Source organism: Aphanomyces invadans (genome assembly GCF_000520115.1).
Source record: "Aphanomyces invadans strain NJM9701 unplaced genomic scaffold supercont1.9, whole genome shotgun sequence".
NCBI classification, from domain to species: domain Eukaryota; phylum Oomycota; class Saprolegniomycetes; order Saprolegniales; family Verrucalvaceae; genus Aphanomyces; species Aphanomyces invadans.
This window is the reverse complement of record NW_008580154.1, coordinates 313,468-326,971: the sequence shown is the minus strand read 5'-3', so window position 1 is coordinate 326,971 and position 13,504 is coordinate 313,468. Positions and strand designations below refer to the sequence as shown.

General features: G+C 55.1%; 4 protein-coding genes across 5 annotated transcripts; 1 reads left to right on the top strand and 3 right to left on the bottom strand.

Moving 5' to 3' along the window:
* Positions 1 to 2,175: 2,175 nt before the first annotated feature.
* On the top strand, positions 2,176 to 3,604 carry H310_05290 (protein RarD). The gene has a single exon (XM_008869966.1). The coding sequence runs from the start codon at positions 2,265 to 2,267 to the stop codon at positions 3,210 to 3,212; it is 948 nt and encodes a 315-aa protein (XP_008868188.1). The 5' UTR covers positions 2,176 to 2,264; the 3' UTR covers positions 3,213 to 3,604.
* H310_05289 (protein RarD) lies at positions 3,444 to 4,743 on the bottom strand. Its single transcript, XM_008869965.1, has one exon. The coding sequence runs from the start codon at positions 4,705 to 4,707 to the stop codon at positions 3,670 to 3,672; it is 1,038 nt and encodes a 345-aa protein (XP_008868187.1). The 5' UTR covers positions 4,708 to 4,743; the 3' UTR covers positions 3,444 to 3,669.
* Positions 4,744 to 6,741: 1,998 nt separating this feature from the next.
* Positions 6,742 to 8,375, bottom strand: H310_05288. Of its 2 annotated transcripts, XM_008869963.1 has the most exons (6): positions 8,102 to 8,375; positions 7,731 to 8,010; positions 7,529 to 7,676; positions 7,331 to 7,468; positions 7,030 to 7,266; positions 6,742 to 6,980 (listed from the first exon to the last, which is right to left on the bottom strand). In XM_008869963.1, the coding sequence occupies exons 1-6, from the start codon at positions 8,352 to 8,354 to the stop codon at positions 6,861 to 6,863; spliced, it is 1,176 nt and encodes a 391-aa protein (XP_008868185.1). In that variant the 5' UTR covers positions 8,355 to 8,375; the 3' UTR covers positions 6,742 to 6,860. The 2 variants fall into 2 exon arrangements, with proteins under 2 accessions (XP_008868185.1, XP_008868186.1); XM_008869964.1 differs by lacking the exon at positions 8,102 to 8,375 and having other exon boundaries at positions 7,731 to 8,076.
* Positions 8,376 to 8,484: 109 nt separating this feature from the next.
* On the bottom strand, positions 8,485 to 13,483 carry H310_05287 (hypothetical protein). Its single transcript, XM_008869962.1, has 22 exons — positions 13,195 to 13,483; positions 13,027 to 13,138; positions 12,749 to 12,974; positions 12,571 to 12,682; positions 12,428 to 12,516; positions 12,095 to 12,383; positions 11,806 to 12,032; positions 11,674 to 11,750; positions 11,455 to 11,617; positions 11,215 to 11,364; positions 10,997 to 11,160; positions 10,865 to 10,949; positions 10,715 to 10,804; positions 10,556 to 10,649; positions 10,365 to 10,511; positions 10,082 to 10,320; positions 9,920 to 10,012; positions 9,412 to 9,833; positions 9,239 to 9,362; positions 8,992 to 9,191; positions 8,794 to 8,931; positions 8,485 to 8,738 (listed from the first exon to the last, which is right to left on the bottom strand). The coding sequence occupies exons 1-22, from the start codon at positions 13,446 to 13,448 to the stop codon at positions 8,592 to 8,594; spliced, it is 3,642 nt and encodes a 1,213-aa protein (XP_008868184.1). The 5' UTR covers positions 13,449 to 13,483; the 3' UTR covers positions 8,485 to 8,591.
* Positions 13,484 to 13,504: the final 21 nt, after the last annotated feature.

The following is a 13,504-nucleotide window of genomic DNA, read 5'->3' as shown; positions in this document are numbered from 1 at the left end:
AATTGTCAAAGCACCAGCGCCGGACCCAGCAACTCGTTCAAACATCGCAATCCCTCAATACGCAGGGCGGTTCTGCGTACACGGCGCAGTAAATTCGAACGGAGGAGCATCGTTGTTGACGAGTGGTCGAAGTCAACCCAACAGTATTACGTTGAATTTTGTGGGATGGCGTACGGATAGATGCGACGCAGCCCGACAATCGCCTTTCCGGCGCCGCGACAACGTCAGTCTGCTTAGACGACCCGAGACGACGAGGATGTCCAAGAGCTTTGGTGTCCTGGTCCATCTCAATTCGTCCAGCCGAAATTCATGCTTGAGGACGGTAGGCACAATCGACAATTTAACCTCGAGCGTGTTCCGACTCCGTGGTCTGAATGAGGTCCGAGGCCCGTTTTGATGCAAGCAAGATCGTCCAGCACACCCACTTGCCCCGTCGTGTGTCGGTGTGCAGAAACAAGACCACCATTCGTAATCATCGGCTCTGGCGGGGATGGCGAGTTGGGGGTGTCACGAATTCGCCTGTGCCTCCCAATGCGATGGCATGAACTGCAATCTTAGCGACAGCCAGTGCCATGGCCCGTATACTGAGCAGGACAAGCATTCGATCCCAGCTACCTGAATACACCACGCTACTGGTGCGCATCGGTGGCCATACCACTTCCCTCTTGATCGACGGACGCAACGATGGCAATGGGTTGGTCTGTAGTATGACAAAATGAACTGGCCCACGTCAAAGTACTGGCCAGAGGAGCGACAGCCGCCGCCAACTTGCCCGGGGTCACAAGCACGACGCCCGCGATCACTTAGATGACCCCACTTTTCTGGCCAGCAACCACGCAAAATTGCAGCGCCAGCGTCGGGCTCGACAGAGAAGACATAGCCGTCCGCGTCGCGTACGAGGGCAGTCATGGTGGATGTTTCAACGAGGGCGGATGTGAGGGCGCACCAAAGCAGCAGCGGTCGGCCAATCCAGACCCGCATTATACCCGGCTAAACACGAAAATACGGCGCGTGTTGCCCGTCCATCGGCCTTGTAGCCCGTGTGTCACCAGGACTGCACCGATAGTGTTCGCCACGACGATGGTGTAGGCGGAAGTCCAAAAATCACTAACGGCCCGCTCTGGTTGCCAACGACTTGGCAGTTCAGCGGCGATAGCTAGTCGGTGTGGATTTCAGACATCAAGATGAAGGTCGTCGACAGGTCTCCTACAGTTGTCCGTTGATTCAGTGAACACTGCGATCCGGCCGAACAAAGACCAAATGTTACCACGCGCCGCAAACAACCGATGCAATCATGCAGAAAAAGCCCAAGGCCGTAGGAAGGCGGGCTTGTGGATTGACGGAGCCGACCTATGTTCCTTGATGGCGATGCGCGGCGCAATTCATCGCGGCTTGCTCATACACCCATGCCAAGCTGACTTTAAAGGAATATTCAATCGTATGAAATTGGATGGGGTTTGCCGTCCACGAGACGTTGCAGCTCCCCCATACACCTTGTGCTGCTGCTCATGAGGGGCACTTCTACGGCCAGCAAGGCCTTGGTAGAACCATGTTGCTGAACCACAACAGTGTACGTTCGTAGCTCCAGTGGGTCTTGAGGCAGCGACCGTTTGTGGAAAAGATTTAGCGCAGGTTAGATGGTTGCATCCCCTACGTCATCGCCGTATGTATGTGCACGGCCCTGTGCTCACACACGAAAGAAGAAACCTCAAGTAACATTGCCAAAAGAATAAGGTGCCCATACCATCTACGACAAAACACAATGGTTGCAGTCGCCACAAATGAGAATCGTTAGCAAGGAGGACGCTCTCGTGACTAGCAAAGGTCCACGGAAATTGCCGCGCGAAGACCTAGTAATGTGAGTGCGGTGGGCACAATGGGGAGTCGATACACCGGCATCGCTCACGCCTCAGCGCAATGCAATCCATGGCCACCACCAGCCATGGTGTAACGTCAATCCATCGTGCATCCGTGTTTCGCTCGGTGCGCTCGCCAGCACCGATCTTCACGGTGACAGACACAATTCCACCGTGGCTTCCCGCTTCTCCGTGATTGCATGAACCAGAACAACAAACCACCGAATTGGGCCAATCACTGCGCTCCCGCCCTGAAGTGGCGTTTATCCCTTTGGGATATACACGACATGACGTGTTATTCCCAGTTTCGCTTGTCAAGGTCAAGGCGCGACATGCCATCGAGCACCCACTGAGAAGGGTGGCCGCTGTGAAGGCCTCCACTGGGCGAGCCATTCTTGAATACGCCGCATGCAGAAAGGTCTAGTCGACGGCGTCCTCGCCTACATCATCTTTGGCCTTTACCCGCTGTACTGGAAACTCCTGGCCGACGTGCCGTCCATGCAGCTGCTCGCACACCGTGTCGTATGGTCGATCCCGCTCGTCCTGGTGGTCATCGCCGTCACAGGGCAGTTCGCCGCACTCCTTGAAGCGGCTCGACACTGGCGGCTCCTTGTTATCTACACCGTGTCCGGGCTGCTCATGGGGACGAACTTGTTTGTGTCAGTGTGGGCCGTGAATGCTGGGTTTATCGTCGAGATGAGTTTGGGGTATTTTATCAATCCCGTCGTCAGTGTGCTCCTGGGCGTGGTCTTTCTCCGCGAAAAGCTGCGCTTGTGCCAATGGTTGTCCGTGGCGTTGGCCATCGTCGGCGTCGGCGTCGTCACGTTTGGCTATGGCAAGTTTCCGTACATTGCGTTCACGATTGCGTTTGCGTTCGGGTTCTACGGCCTCGTGCAGAAGGAGGCGCCGCTGAGCCCAGTCCAAGGCGTGACAATTGAAATGTCCATCTTGGCGGTGCCGTGCTTGGTTTACCTACTTGTGTGCGAAGCCCAGGGCAACGGTTCATTCGGTAGGTCCAGTGTGGGCTTGACGTGGCTTTTGGTCGGATGCGGGCCCATGACGGTTGTACCGCAGCTCCTCTTTTGCTCGTCTGTCCAAAGCATTCCCCTGTCCCTGCTGGGGATTCTCCAATTCATCGGGCCCACGATGAACATTGTGATTGGAATTTGCGTGTACGACGAAGACTTTTCCGGTGCCAAAATGGTTGGGTTCATCCTGGTCTGGGTGTCGCTCGTCTTCTTCACCGCCGAAAGCTTTTATTTTGTGTCGAAAAACTCCAACACCAGCATTGACAGCGACACCAAGCTCGAGGCGGGCGACGCTGACTTCCACCAGGCCGACGACCTGACAAACTAAAGTTGTTCATTCGAGTGGAATCGTGATTTGAAAACCAAGATGCCTGTGGGCAATAAGTGTCCTCTGGTAATGTTGACATGTGCAATCAACGTATTGACGACGGTAGGGAGTTCTATTCAAGCATCCAGTTGTCATTGGAGTCCATCCGTCCTGTCATCAGCTAAACTGCAACTCGAATTGTTGTGGAAGTCCCGAGAAAGTTGTGGTGGTTGACATGTTGAGCGGATTTCCCGTCGTTGCCATGACGTCGAGCTCACTTGGGCGACTAGGGCATTTTTGGGGCGCGGCAGAGAGCAGAATGTGGTTCTAGCTGATGCTCGTGCATACCGACAACTGTCGTACGGAGGAGTAAAAAATCTATGTGGATCATCCCATTCGTTGGGCATCATGGCGCTTCCATGGCAACGGAGGCATTTGTTTCAAAGCATTGACGAGTTATGCTGGTTGATTTGCCGATCTACTTGCTATGGTGACCATCAGGAGTTGGAGGCTTGGACGGCGCTCCTCTGCTTTGCTCACTCCTACGTGGGGTGCGAATCTCCATCCGTTCGAAGGCTGTGCCTGCCTCAATATCTTGCAATGCAGGTGACTCGACGACATCGGGCTTGCCAGTCTGCCGCAGATGGTGCACCATGTCGATTGTGAAAACGATGAGTGCCACCCAGACCACAACAAACCCAACCAGTTTGGCCGTGGGAAACTCTTCTTTGTACAAAACAATGCCACACAGAAACTGGAGGGTCGGTGTTGTGTACTGGAGCAGCCCGAGCGTCGTGAGCGGGATGTCCTTGGCCGCCGTCGAAAACATGACTAGCGGGATCACGGTCACGATGCCGCCCCCCACCATGAGGACGTCGGACGTGGCGTCCACGTGCAGAAACGCGCCGTCACCACGTGCCTCCATCGCAATCAAGTACACAAGCGCAGGAAGAAACAAAATGGCAGTCTCCATTGTCAACCCTTGGATCGATGTGAGAGGTGCCCGCTTCTTGACGTACCCGTAGCTCGCAAACGAAAACGCCAACGTGAGTGAGATCCACGGGAACTTGCCGTACGAGATAGCGAGCACCAATACACCTCCCGTCGCAATGGCGATCGCGACGAGCTGGGCGGGGCGCAGACGCTCCTTGAAAAATACGACGCCCAGGACAACAGTCAACAACGGATTGATAAAGTAGCCGAGGCTCGCCTCGACCACGTAGCCTTCGTTGACAGCCCACACAAAGATGAGCCAGTTGGCAGCGATAAATACGCTCGATGCGGTGTAGATCAGCAGGTTTCTCCAAGTGAACGCTGCGGCTTGCAGCGCCATCCACTGGCGCGACGCAAAGACGTACAAGAGCAACACAGCGAGCGACCAGACTATCCGGTGCATGGCGAGCTGAATGGCCGGGACGTGCTGTAGCTGCTTCCAGTAAATGGGAAATACACCCCAGATCGAGTACGCCAGCATAGCGTTAAGCACGCCGACTCGTAGCGACGTCGTCGGTGCCATTGGCACAATGATTCCTTCCGACGTCGGCTCACACGGCAATTCCGGATACATCCGGATAATGCAGCGATGTCAAGTTGAAGTTGAGGTGGCTAACGTGCCGGCCACCACTCGATCCCGAGTGGCCTCCAAGCTCAGCTCCACAATGCTATCGCTCTGCGCTGGCGAGATGGCTAGCCGTAGATATATGGCAAAACGATCTCGGATGGTGTGCGTGTTGGTGACAAAGATTTTTTCGCAGCTGTTCGCACTCAACAGTTCGACGAGCTTGTGCAGCACGCGATCCCAGCCACCATCGGATATCGATAGGGTGGCAGAGATAATCGTGGCGACAGGAGAGAATTGGGGCGGTATTTTGCATCTTCGGCAAGGTTCCCGTGCGCTGTTGGCCGCACCTATTGCGCGTGGATGGATGATATGCCACGTGGTACGCTCGCGGGTCCCCGTGTTGGGTGTTGTGCGGATGCCTCGCGGTGGCACGATGGGCAAACTGCACACATCATTAATTCGAACACGACAGCAGCAAAACGTCGCATTTGTCATTGCTCTGGACAAGTGCAGGCTACAGGATCCATCGAAAGTCACCGTGTTGACAGTTTGAGAGGAAGGAGACACGATACGAAGCTCGTGAACTATCGAGCCTTCGAGCAAACTGCGCAAGATCAACGCCGGTTTGCGTGGCTATTCTCGCAACCTGCCATCGTCCACAGCGCCTTCAGTCTAGAGCAGGGATCACATTATGATTTGGGAAGCCGGCCCATCGTCAATACGCAGTACCACGACATGGGTTCAGGGCGAGGTCGACGCCTCCATTTGCAAATTCGGACGGATGGGCTCAACTACACTTGAAGAGCTGGAGCCAGCACCCTACAGCGAGCTAAGGCTGCGACTACGTTCCAAGAGCCCCGAATGCATTCCTACAGTGAATCATTATCTCGCTGAAACCATCCAGGTCGCAATCGCGCCCCTGATCCGATTCAGTGACTTCGATCACCTACACCAATCCGGTAGCTAGACAATTTGCCGGCAAATATCACTCGACTCCACTCCACCCAAGGACGTGGCAGCGTCCGGGATCCTTGTTCAGTCGCGCGGCGGACGCACGCAAGGACGGCCTGACAACTCTGCGGCGCGATCGCCTCCTCCTCGTTCTACAATAGTCGACTCAGTCCATGTCGGCGCTTCCGATGGCCGCGAACCCAGCACAGACGAGCCTCAGTTGCCTACCCGCGGCCACACCATCACGTGAAAAGCACGCACAGGTCATTGAGGCAACTGCAGAGTCAGCACCACCTGCCTGCACCGCAACAGCATCCACAAGGGAAACACGGCATCAAGGCGTGGACGGCCCAGCGTTCCAGAGCCACGAGCAAAACTCTCTTGGGATGTGGCACACTCGTACAAGAGAATGGAGGGACGTCGGTAACTTAAAATGGAACCGAAAGGCTTCAAATCCCTCAGCGGCAGCTCCAGTCTATTCAAGTTCACCAGGTCTTAGCAGACAGCCACGGTACAAATGCAGCGTTCCGTATCAAAGGTCACCACATGAGATCGCAAGTTTGTTGCGCGGCTAGATTCAAGCCTTGCTCGCGCAAGATCCGTAAATGGAGGACCGCCGCCTTGTCGCCAGGCACGAATCGGAGATTAGGACGTGCAAGCAGCATCTAGCGGTGTGAAGACTTGTGCATTTGCATGCTGATCACTTGACGGCAGTGGTTCCTTGCATGCGCTAGTCGCTCGACTTTGAAACAAAGCGCTCTCTCACCAAGACGCTTCGTTTCCTTTTGTTCAACAGAAGCAGCTACAGCACCTCCGGTACGGTTCGACAGTCGCCGCATGCACCAGTGGGGACTGTATATAATCCAAGAGCAGCCTCCGTGATGGATCGACGACGACGCAGTTTGAGTTGGCGTGACGAGTCCGTGATGGATGTGCGACTAGCCAAACTTTCAGCATCCATTGCACAATTCGGTCTCAATGGGGCGTCCTGGTCTGACGAGGAAGTCTCAAACCATGACATCTTCCGCCACAGACGCATCAGGCACGGAAACTCGGTCGCAGCCACTCAATTTTATGGTGCATTACACTTCTCTTCGAAGGTGCAGCCCAGCCAGCCAGTCTCGTGGAGGAATGTCGTAGTGATTGTCGCCCGTGGTTTACTGAAATAGTTCGGGAGTTTGGTCCTCAACAAATACCAACGTATCCTTGACCTTTTTGCTCCACCCACCCAAGCGTTCCTGCAGTTCGTGCAGTTGCTGGCGCTCCAACACGCGCGGCTACACATCCACTGCCTTGGGAAACTGCAGTGAGTGGGGCAGGACCTACCTGCACCCAGTGCACAGACACGATTTGGTCGACTTGATCGATGCTTCCTTTGATCAGTCCCAGAGACAGCGCACGCATCGTGAGCCACTCCACTTGGTTCAACGGCAATCGCGTCGCCGTCGCGATGTCGGCAAACGGGATATTTCGCTCTTGCGACGGACGGTGGAAGATGAGAACCATTAGCGCCAGCAGCGCCACCTTTTCCTTGACGTAGTCGGCCTTGTTGACGAGCGCAGGCTACAGCATCATGGTGAACATTCGCGTTTCGTTGACTACTGATCCTAAACTGCGCGGCACTCACCTGCGCGTTGTACTCGGCGCGGTGGTTCCCGACAATGATGTTAAACTGGTCAATGTCACCTCGGTTGAACGCGTGCAAGAGGTCGCTGAGCCACTCCTTGTCTGTTCCTTGGAGCGCGCTCAAGATGGGTGTCGCCAGCTGCGTTCAAACAACAAGGCGCAGCTTCAGAAGCGTCATGGAAGATGCATCTCGACGCACCACTTCGCCAAAGTTAAACACGTCTTCCCCTGTGAGGGCGGCAATGCTAATGTTGACAGCCAAAGCGAATCGCTCGGCTGGCTTAATGTCGTCGTACAGCGAATACGCCAAGAACATCAACGCGCTCTTGTAGAATTTGTCGGCGGGACTGCAGCGTGGGTTATGTTGACGAGTGGATGGAAGCCGCGACATGGAAGCATACCCGACAGCAGAATAGTATTCGCACGCAACGCGGTAGTAAGCGGCATGCACTAGCGGGTCGGCGCCAACAAGTCCCTCGACCGCGTCTTTGTTATCCGCCAGAATCGCTTTGACTTCGGCGAGCTGCTTTAGCTTGACCTGGAAACTCGCCGTATACATTCGGCAAACCAAGACCGACTCAATCGCGTGGGGGTTGGGTGTCGTGTGCTGGGTGATCTTGGTTTTCTTCGTTTGCAAGTACGTCAAGATCGAGGTCAAAAATGTGACGGCTTGTTGGGGATCTGACATGATGAAGGCGTTGTCAAACGATTCGACGGAAGTGACGCATAGTAGGAATGAGGAGCAACAAGTGCAGGGGAGTATACACGCTACCAGCAAAGCGTTGCGCGATGTGCCCGCAGATCGTGATGAGGGACAGCTGGTTGATTTTGTCCTGGAAGGTCGAGATGAACTGCACGTAGAGATCGTACCAGTTCGTCCCGATCGCTGTGGCCTCGTCCTTGACGAAGGCCAAGATGTCCACGGTCAATTCATGGTACAGCTTACGACTGAAAAGCTCCGACAAGCGGGCGTAGCGCGCTGCCAACGCTGGGTACTTGGTCTCTTCTTGGCGGAGGAACTCCATGATGGTGTTGCTGGAATGATCCAAACAAAGGATTCGAGACCCCAAGTTGACCATTCTGGGGATGACGTTTCAGCCAATCACAACGCATTATATGAGCTCAATTAAATTGTTTTAACCAATCATAATCGCTCTATGCTATCCGGATAAGATGGAATGCGATCAAACTTTCCAACAGGGAGATGAGGCGGCGGTGGCTGAGGGGTCAACCTGACATTACTAGCTTCACGCAACGAAGAACTACGCGTCAATGTGAGAGCCCATCATGGGCGGCAACTTTGATTTGGCGGCAGTGCTGGACGCTCGTCGTGAAGGTGCTGGAGTACCCGCCCCACCAAGGGCCTTGACCATGTTTGCGTGTTGTTGCTTGAGCTGTTGAATTTGAGCCTACGTGTTGGTTAGCACCGTGGCAGCAATAAAACCCACAGCTAGCGATCGATACCTTTTGCAACTCGCTCTCTCGACGAAGCTCCATCTCGCGCTCGTCCACAGCCCGTCTGTCGCGGTGTTTGTTCTTTAAGTCGTTCACTTCGCTCTGACTAGCCTTGACTGCATGGAACTCTCTGCGCAAGTCGTTGACCTGTTCGTGCATGTTCAAAGGATGACAGGGTCATAGGGGGAACGGGTCCCGCGCACGGACCTGCACCGTCAGAATCGCGTTTTCTCGCTTGAGGCGCATCATCTCGCTGTGGTTGATTTTGAGTCCCTTGACGAGTTTACTCTTCATGCTTTCCACTTCCTTCTCCAAATATTCGCGCTGGCGATTGTACTCCTGCTGCGCGTCGACGTCGCTTGCGACTTCTGTCACAATCTTGCCTGTTTCGTACTTTTTGTACAACGCTACCGCCAGGGATTAGCCGTCGCACGCGCGGTTCCTTCCATCGTACCGATCACGGACGCCTTGAGCGCCTTCTTCTTCTCGAGGAGCTGTGCGCTGTCGTGGAGGTCGCTTTGGAACTGCCGAATGAATTGCCGCATCGTTTTGATCTCGAGAGATTGGTGGTTGATGTCCTGTCGTGCTAGCATCAATGTCGCAGACTTTCATGGTCGTTTGGCTGACCTTTTGCATGCCGTCCATCTTCAGCGTGAGTTCGCCAATCATCAAGTCGAGCGCAGCGTTCGACTTGTGGTAGTGCTCCAACTCTTGGTCCATCTCTTCGATCTGGAGCTTCATGTCGGCGATTTCGTTCTCACGGGGCTCGATCTGCCGCTTGAGCTCTTTGATCTTGTAGTCCAAGACAAATTTGAACTTTTCCAGCTCTTGATTCTTCTTCTTGAGGTCGTAGATGCGCTTTTCTTTGTCCTGAATCGTCTCTTCGCGCTCGCGGATTTCTTTCTTGTGTCCCTGGATATCCTTCTCCAGGCCCTTGATGTTTTCGTACAGCTCCTTTCCCTTTTCCTGCAAGCTGCGTATTTCCTCCTTTTGGTCCTCAATGTCTTTTTGCAGCGCTGTAAACTTCTTTTTCATGATACCGTTCTCGCCTACGTCATGTCCGTTGGTGGCGCTGGGCATAGCACGTCTCTCTCCCTGCTGGGGAGGACTGCCACGAGTCAGTCTATCGCAGTACCTTTCAACCGCAACGTCGCCTCCCGCTCGTCCAGGAACTTTGCGTCATACTTGGCCTTGACCTCTTCAATCTCCAAGTCGGCGTCCTCCTCAACTGCGCCACACGCCGTACGTTAGGACTTTCGTCGGGACGCGACACCGCCGTCATTGCCACAACACGTACTCTGGTTCTTGCTGTCCTCGAACTCGGTCACGATCTCTTCCTTCTCGGTGCCCAGCCGCGTTTGTTTCAACTGCTCGCCGTCGACTTTGCGATCGTACTCGGACGTCATTTCAGCCAAAAACTGCGTGTGGCTTTCCACGAGCAGCTGGTTCTCCTCGTCCCATCGCGCGTTTTCTTCGTCGCGCTCTTGGATGAGGGCATCGTACCGCTCGACTTCGGCTTGGATCTTGGCCTCGTACCTACAGGTCGTCAAGCAAACGGCTGGTAGCCGCCGGAGGCGTACGTCGTGCGTATTTCATCGAGCTCCCTCGTGTGTGTGGCCTCCAGCTCGCTCAACTTGGCGTCGTACTCGGCCTCCATTTCCCGCTTGTCCTCTTGCAAATCCGTGCATCGCTGCTTGTCTTGGGTCAGCTCGGAGGTAAATTTGTCACTACACAGCACATCAGCGAAATGAATCGACGGGACACGCCAAACCTGACTTCTTGAATCTTTTCCTTATAGTTCATGTCCTTGAGCCGTAACTGGTACTCGTTGTGCAGCGTGAGCTCGTCGACTTTGACCTTGAGCTCTACGCCCCGTGGTCATTCGTCTCCACGGGTCCATCGCCACCCGTTCAGAGAGGTAAGCACGCACCTTGCATCGTCTGGTTCTTTTCTTCCAGGTCCGACTTGGTCACAAGAATCTCTTCGGCAAACGCCATGGCGTTCTCGCGCTCGCTGCGCCCTGGATCGATGCCGTGAGAAGGCGCAAATTGCAAGTCGACGATCATGGAACTAGTTCGACCTTTGAGCTTGGAGCTCGACAGCTCCTTTGTTTCGAAGATGCACAGCGACCCGTCTTCGCCGACCGAAAACAGATATTGGCTGTCCTGCGTGCCACGGTTAAGCCACCAACGACACGCGACGATAAACGAACATGCGATAGCCGAAGGCGCGACACCGCCATGTCGTGGCACTGGAATTCGCTGTACGTGCTCTCGGCCTCAAGCGGCAACTTGTACGCGCGGATGCATCCCGGCCTCTGCGGCTCGGCCGTCCCGGCGAACAGGTACTGCTGCGACGTCGTGATAGCCAGCGGTCCTGGTGACCGGTGTCGAGAAGAGTGCTTCAGGATCTTATAGAAAATGCACGTACCAAGCAGCACGCCCGAATTGTGCTCGACGCGAGGTGCCCCCGCGGCGATATCGATTTCCTTGAGGGTGCCGTCTGTCCCCGTTGCGAACAGCATTGTCGAGTCAGGCGACAAGGACAGGTCGTGGTAATTGCACCGCGGATGCGTGTGGCCTGGAAAACACCGCGCCGAGATCAATGAAGGAGGTGTCGATGATGGAGCGATGCCGTCTCGGCACGATCGATGCAAGATGGACACCGCACCTTCGCCAACTTTGACGGCGGACCGCAAGTCCCACTGGAAAATCGACCCGTCGGACCCACAACTCATGAGTTTGCGGTCGTCGGATTTCCACAAGAGCGCGTTGACTTGGTTTGTGTGGCCACGCAGCACCGCCATGAGCTCCCCCGAGTACGTCCCATAAACCTGCGCTGGAGGTCACGACCCGGCTTGGTCGGAAGCGATCGATCGGTAGGACGTACTTGGATCGTGTTGTTGTTGGCAACTGCAAAGTACTGGCCGCCGTGGCTAAATCGGACCTCGCGACAGGCCTTGACTCCTACAAAGCCGTCCCGGGTCAGCGGCGTCAATCGCGATGACCGATTGCAACGCACCAAATTCGCGGTACGGTCGAATGTCGTCCATCAGGATGTTGAGCATGCGCAGCTTGTCGGAGAATGCCACAACAACGTGGAGCCCGCTCGGGTGCAGCGCCACGGCGAGGGCTTCTTCCTTGAAGAACTTCAAGATATCGGTCGACTTGTCGCTGTAGTTCCACACCCGCACCGACTTGTCGACACCGCACGTGACGATCAGTGGCTTGCGAATGCAAGTGTCCAAGCTACCACGACCGACATAGCTCGCTCATCAACGCATGAAACCCCGCCATGAACATGACGGTACCCGGTGATTTGAGCGCCGTGCTGGCCGGGGCGATGAAACGCAGTCGAGACCAGTTCAAAGTTCATCGCGTCTTCCTTCAAAATGTCCGTGGAGCTCAGAGTGAGCATGTACAACTGGTTGTTTTCGAGCGAGCAGATCAACGTGTCTTCACTCGGGGAGATCGCCAGGTGCTGGATGCATTGGGGGTTGCCGTCGATCGTAAAGACCTTTGTCCGTTTAAAGTGTTCGCGGGAGTCGTCCGACTTTTCGTAGATCCGAACGACGCCGCCGGACCCACCGCAAACAAATCCTGCGGTCCGACCGGTCAAAGCCTGCAACGTTGTTTGCGCGTACCTTTGGAGTACGCCAAGAGCGACGAGCAATATTGGCCGTCGGTTGGCGACGACGACAGGACTGCACGAAACTCCATGTTCTCAAACAACCTGCCAAGAGAAAGACGACCTGAATCCCACAGACATGCGTGACGACGGTCATACCATAGCTCTCCAGTGATGGTGGCGGCAACGACCCGGTCATCTGGAAGCCATGTATGGCATAAAAAGTTGCCAGGCTCACGCTTGAGCGAATTGACTTGCTGACGCAGTTGCCCTGTGGTCGGACAGACGAGGGTGAATGTGGTGCATGGAAAAGGAGGCGCGCGGAGCTAGGACGAACCGTCCATGATCTTGAAGAATTTTATCGTTCCGTTGCCGCTCACACACAACGAGTTGGCATCGGTGGGGCAAAAGTCGACTTGGCCGATAGTGCTGCCGTACTGTGCCGCACTCTTGAACGCTGTCACGGCTTTGGCTTTCTCCCACGACCACAGCATGAGGTTCCACTCGGGTGCAGCCCCCTGGCCGACCAAGTACTTGCCATCCGCGGAAAACGCGAGACTCACCTACACCACCACAAAACGCTGTCACTCGAGTCATTGTCCACGTGGAACTTACATAGGACTCTGCCCCCAAGTCTGAGTAAACGAGCGGCTTCTTTCGTCGAAATGTAGTCAGGTCATAGATGTTGATCACGCCGACATCGCCCTTCTCGGCCATGGCGAGGTACCTAATGCCGGAAGTGAACCCTTGGATAGCTCCTGCACGCCCAGCTGGTGATCGTACTTTCGATTTGCTGACACTGCCATTGCTGTAAACCCACCCGAAGAACCACTTTCCATGCCGTGCAAGAACTGTTGCTCCTTCGTCTCGATGCTGTGAATGACCAGGCAGTGGCCACTCGGGTACACAACGACATTCTCTTCGCAAAACGCTATGTTGTTCTTCACCGTGCCCTTCAGACCATACATGTAGCGATGCGTCAGGATTGACGAGCTCGCATTCGACCCACTAGCTAGTGGGGATGCCGTCGCTGCCATCTCGACGGACCGGCGACCTTTCTGATCAAGACGCGGTTTTCGTAACCGATGCAATC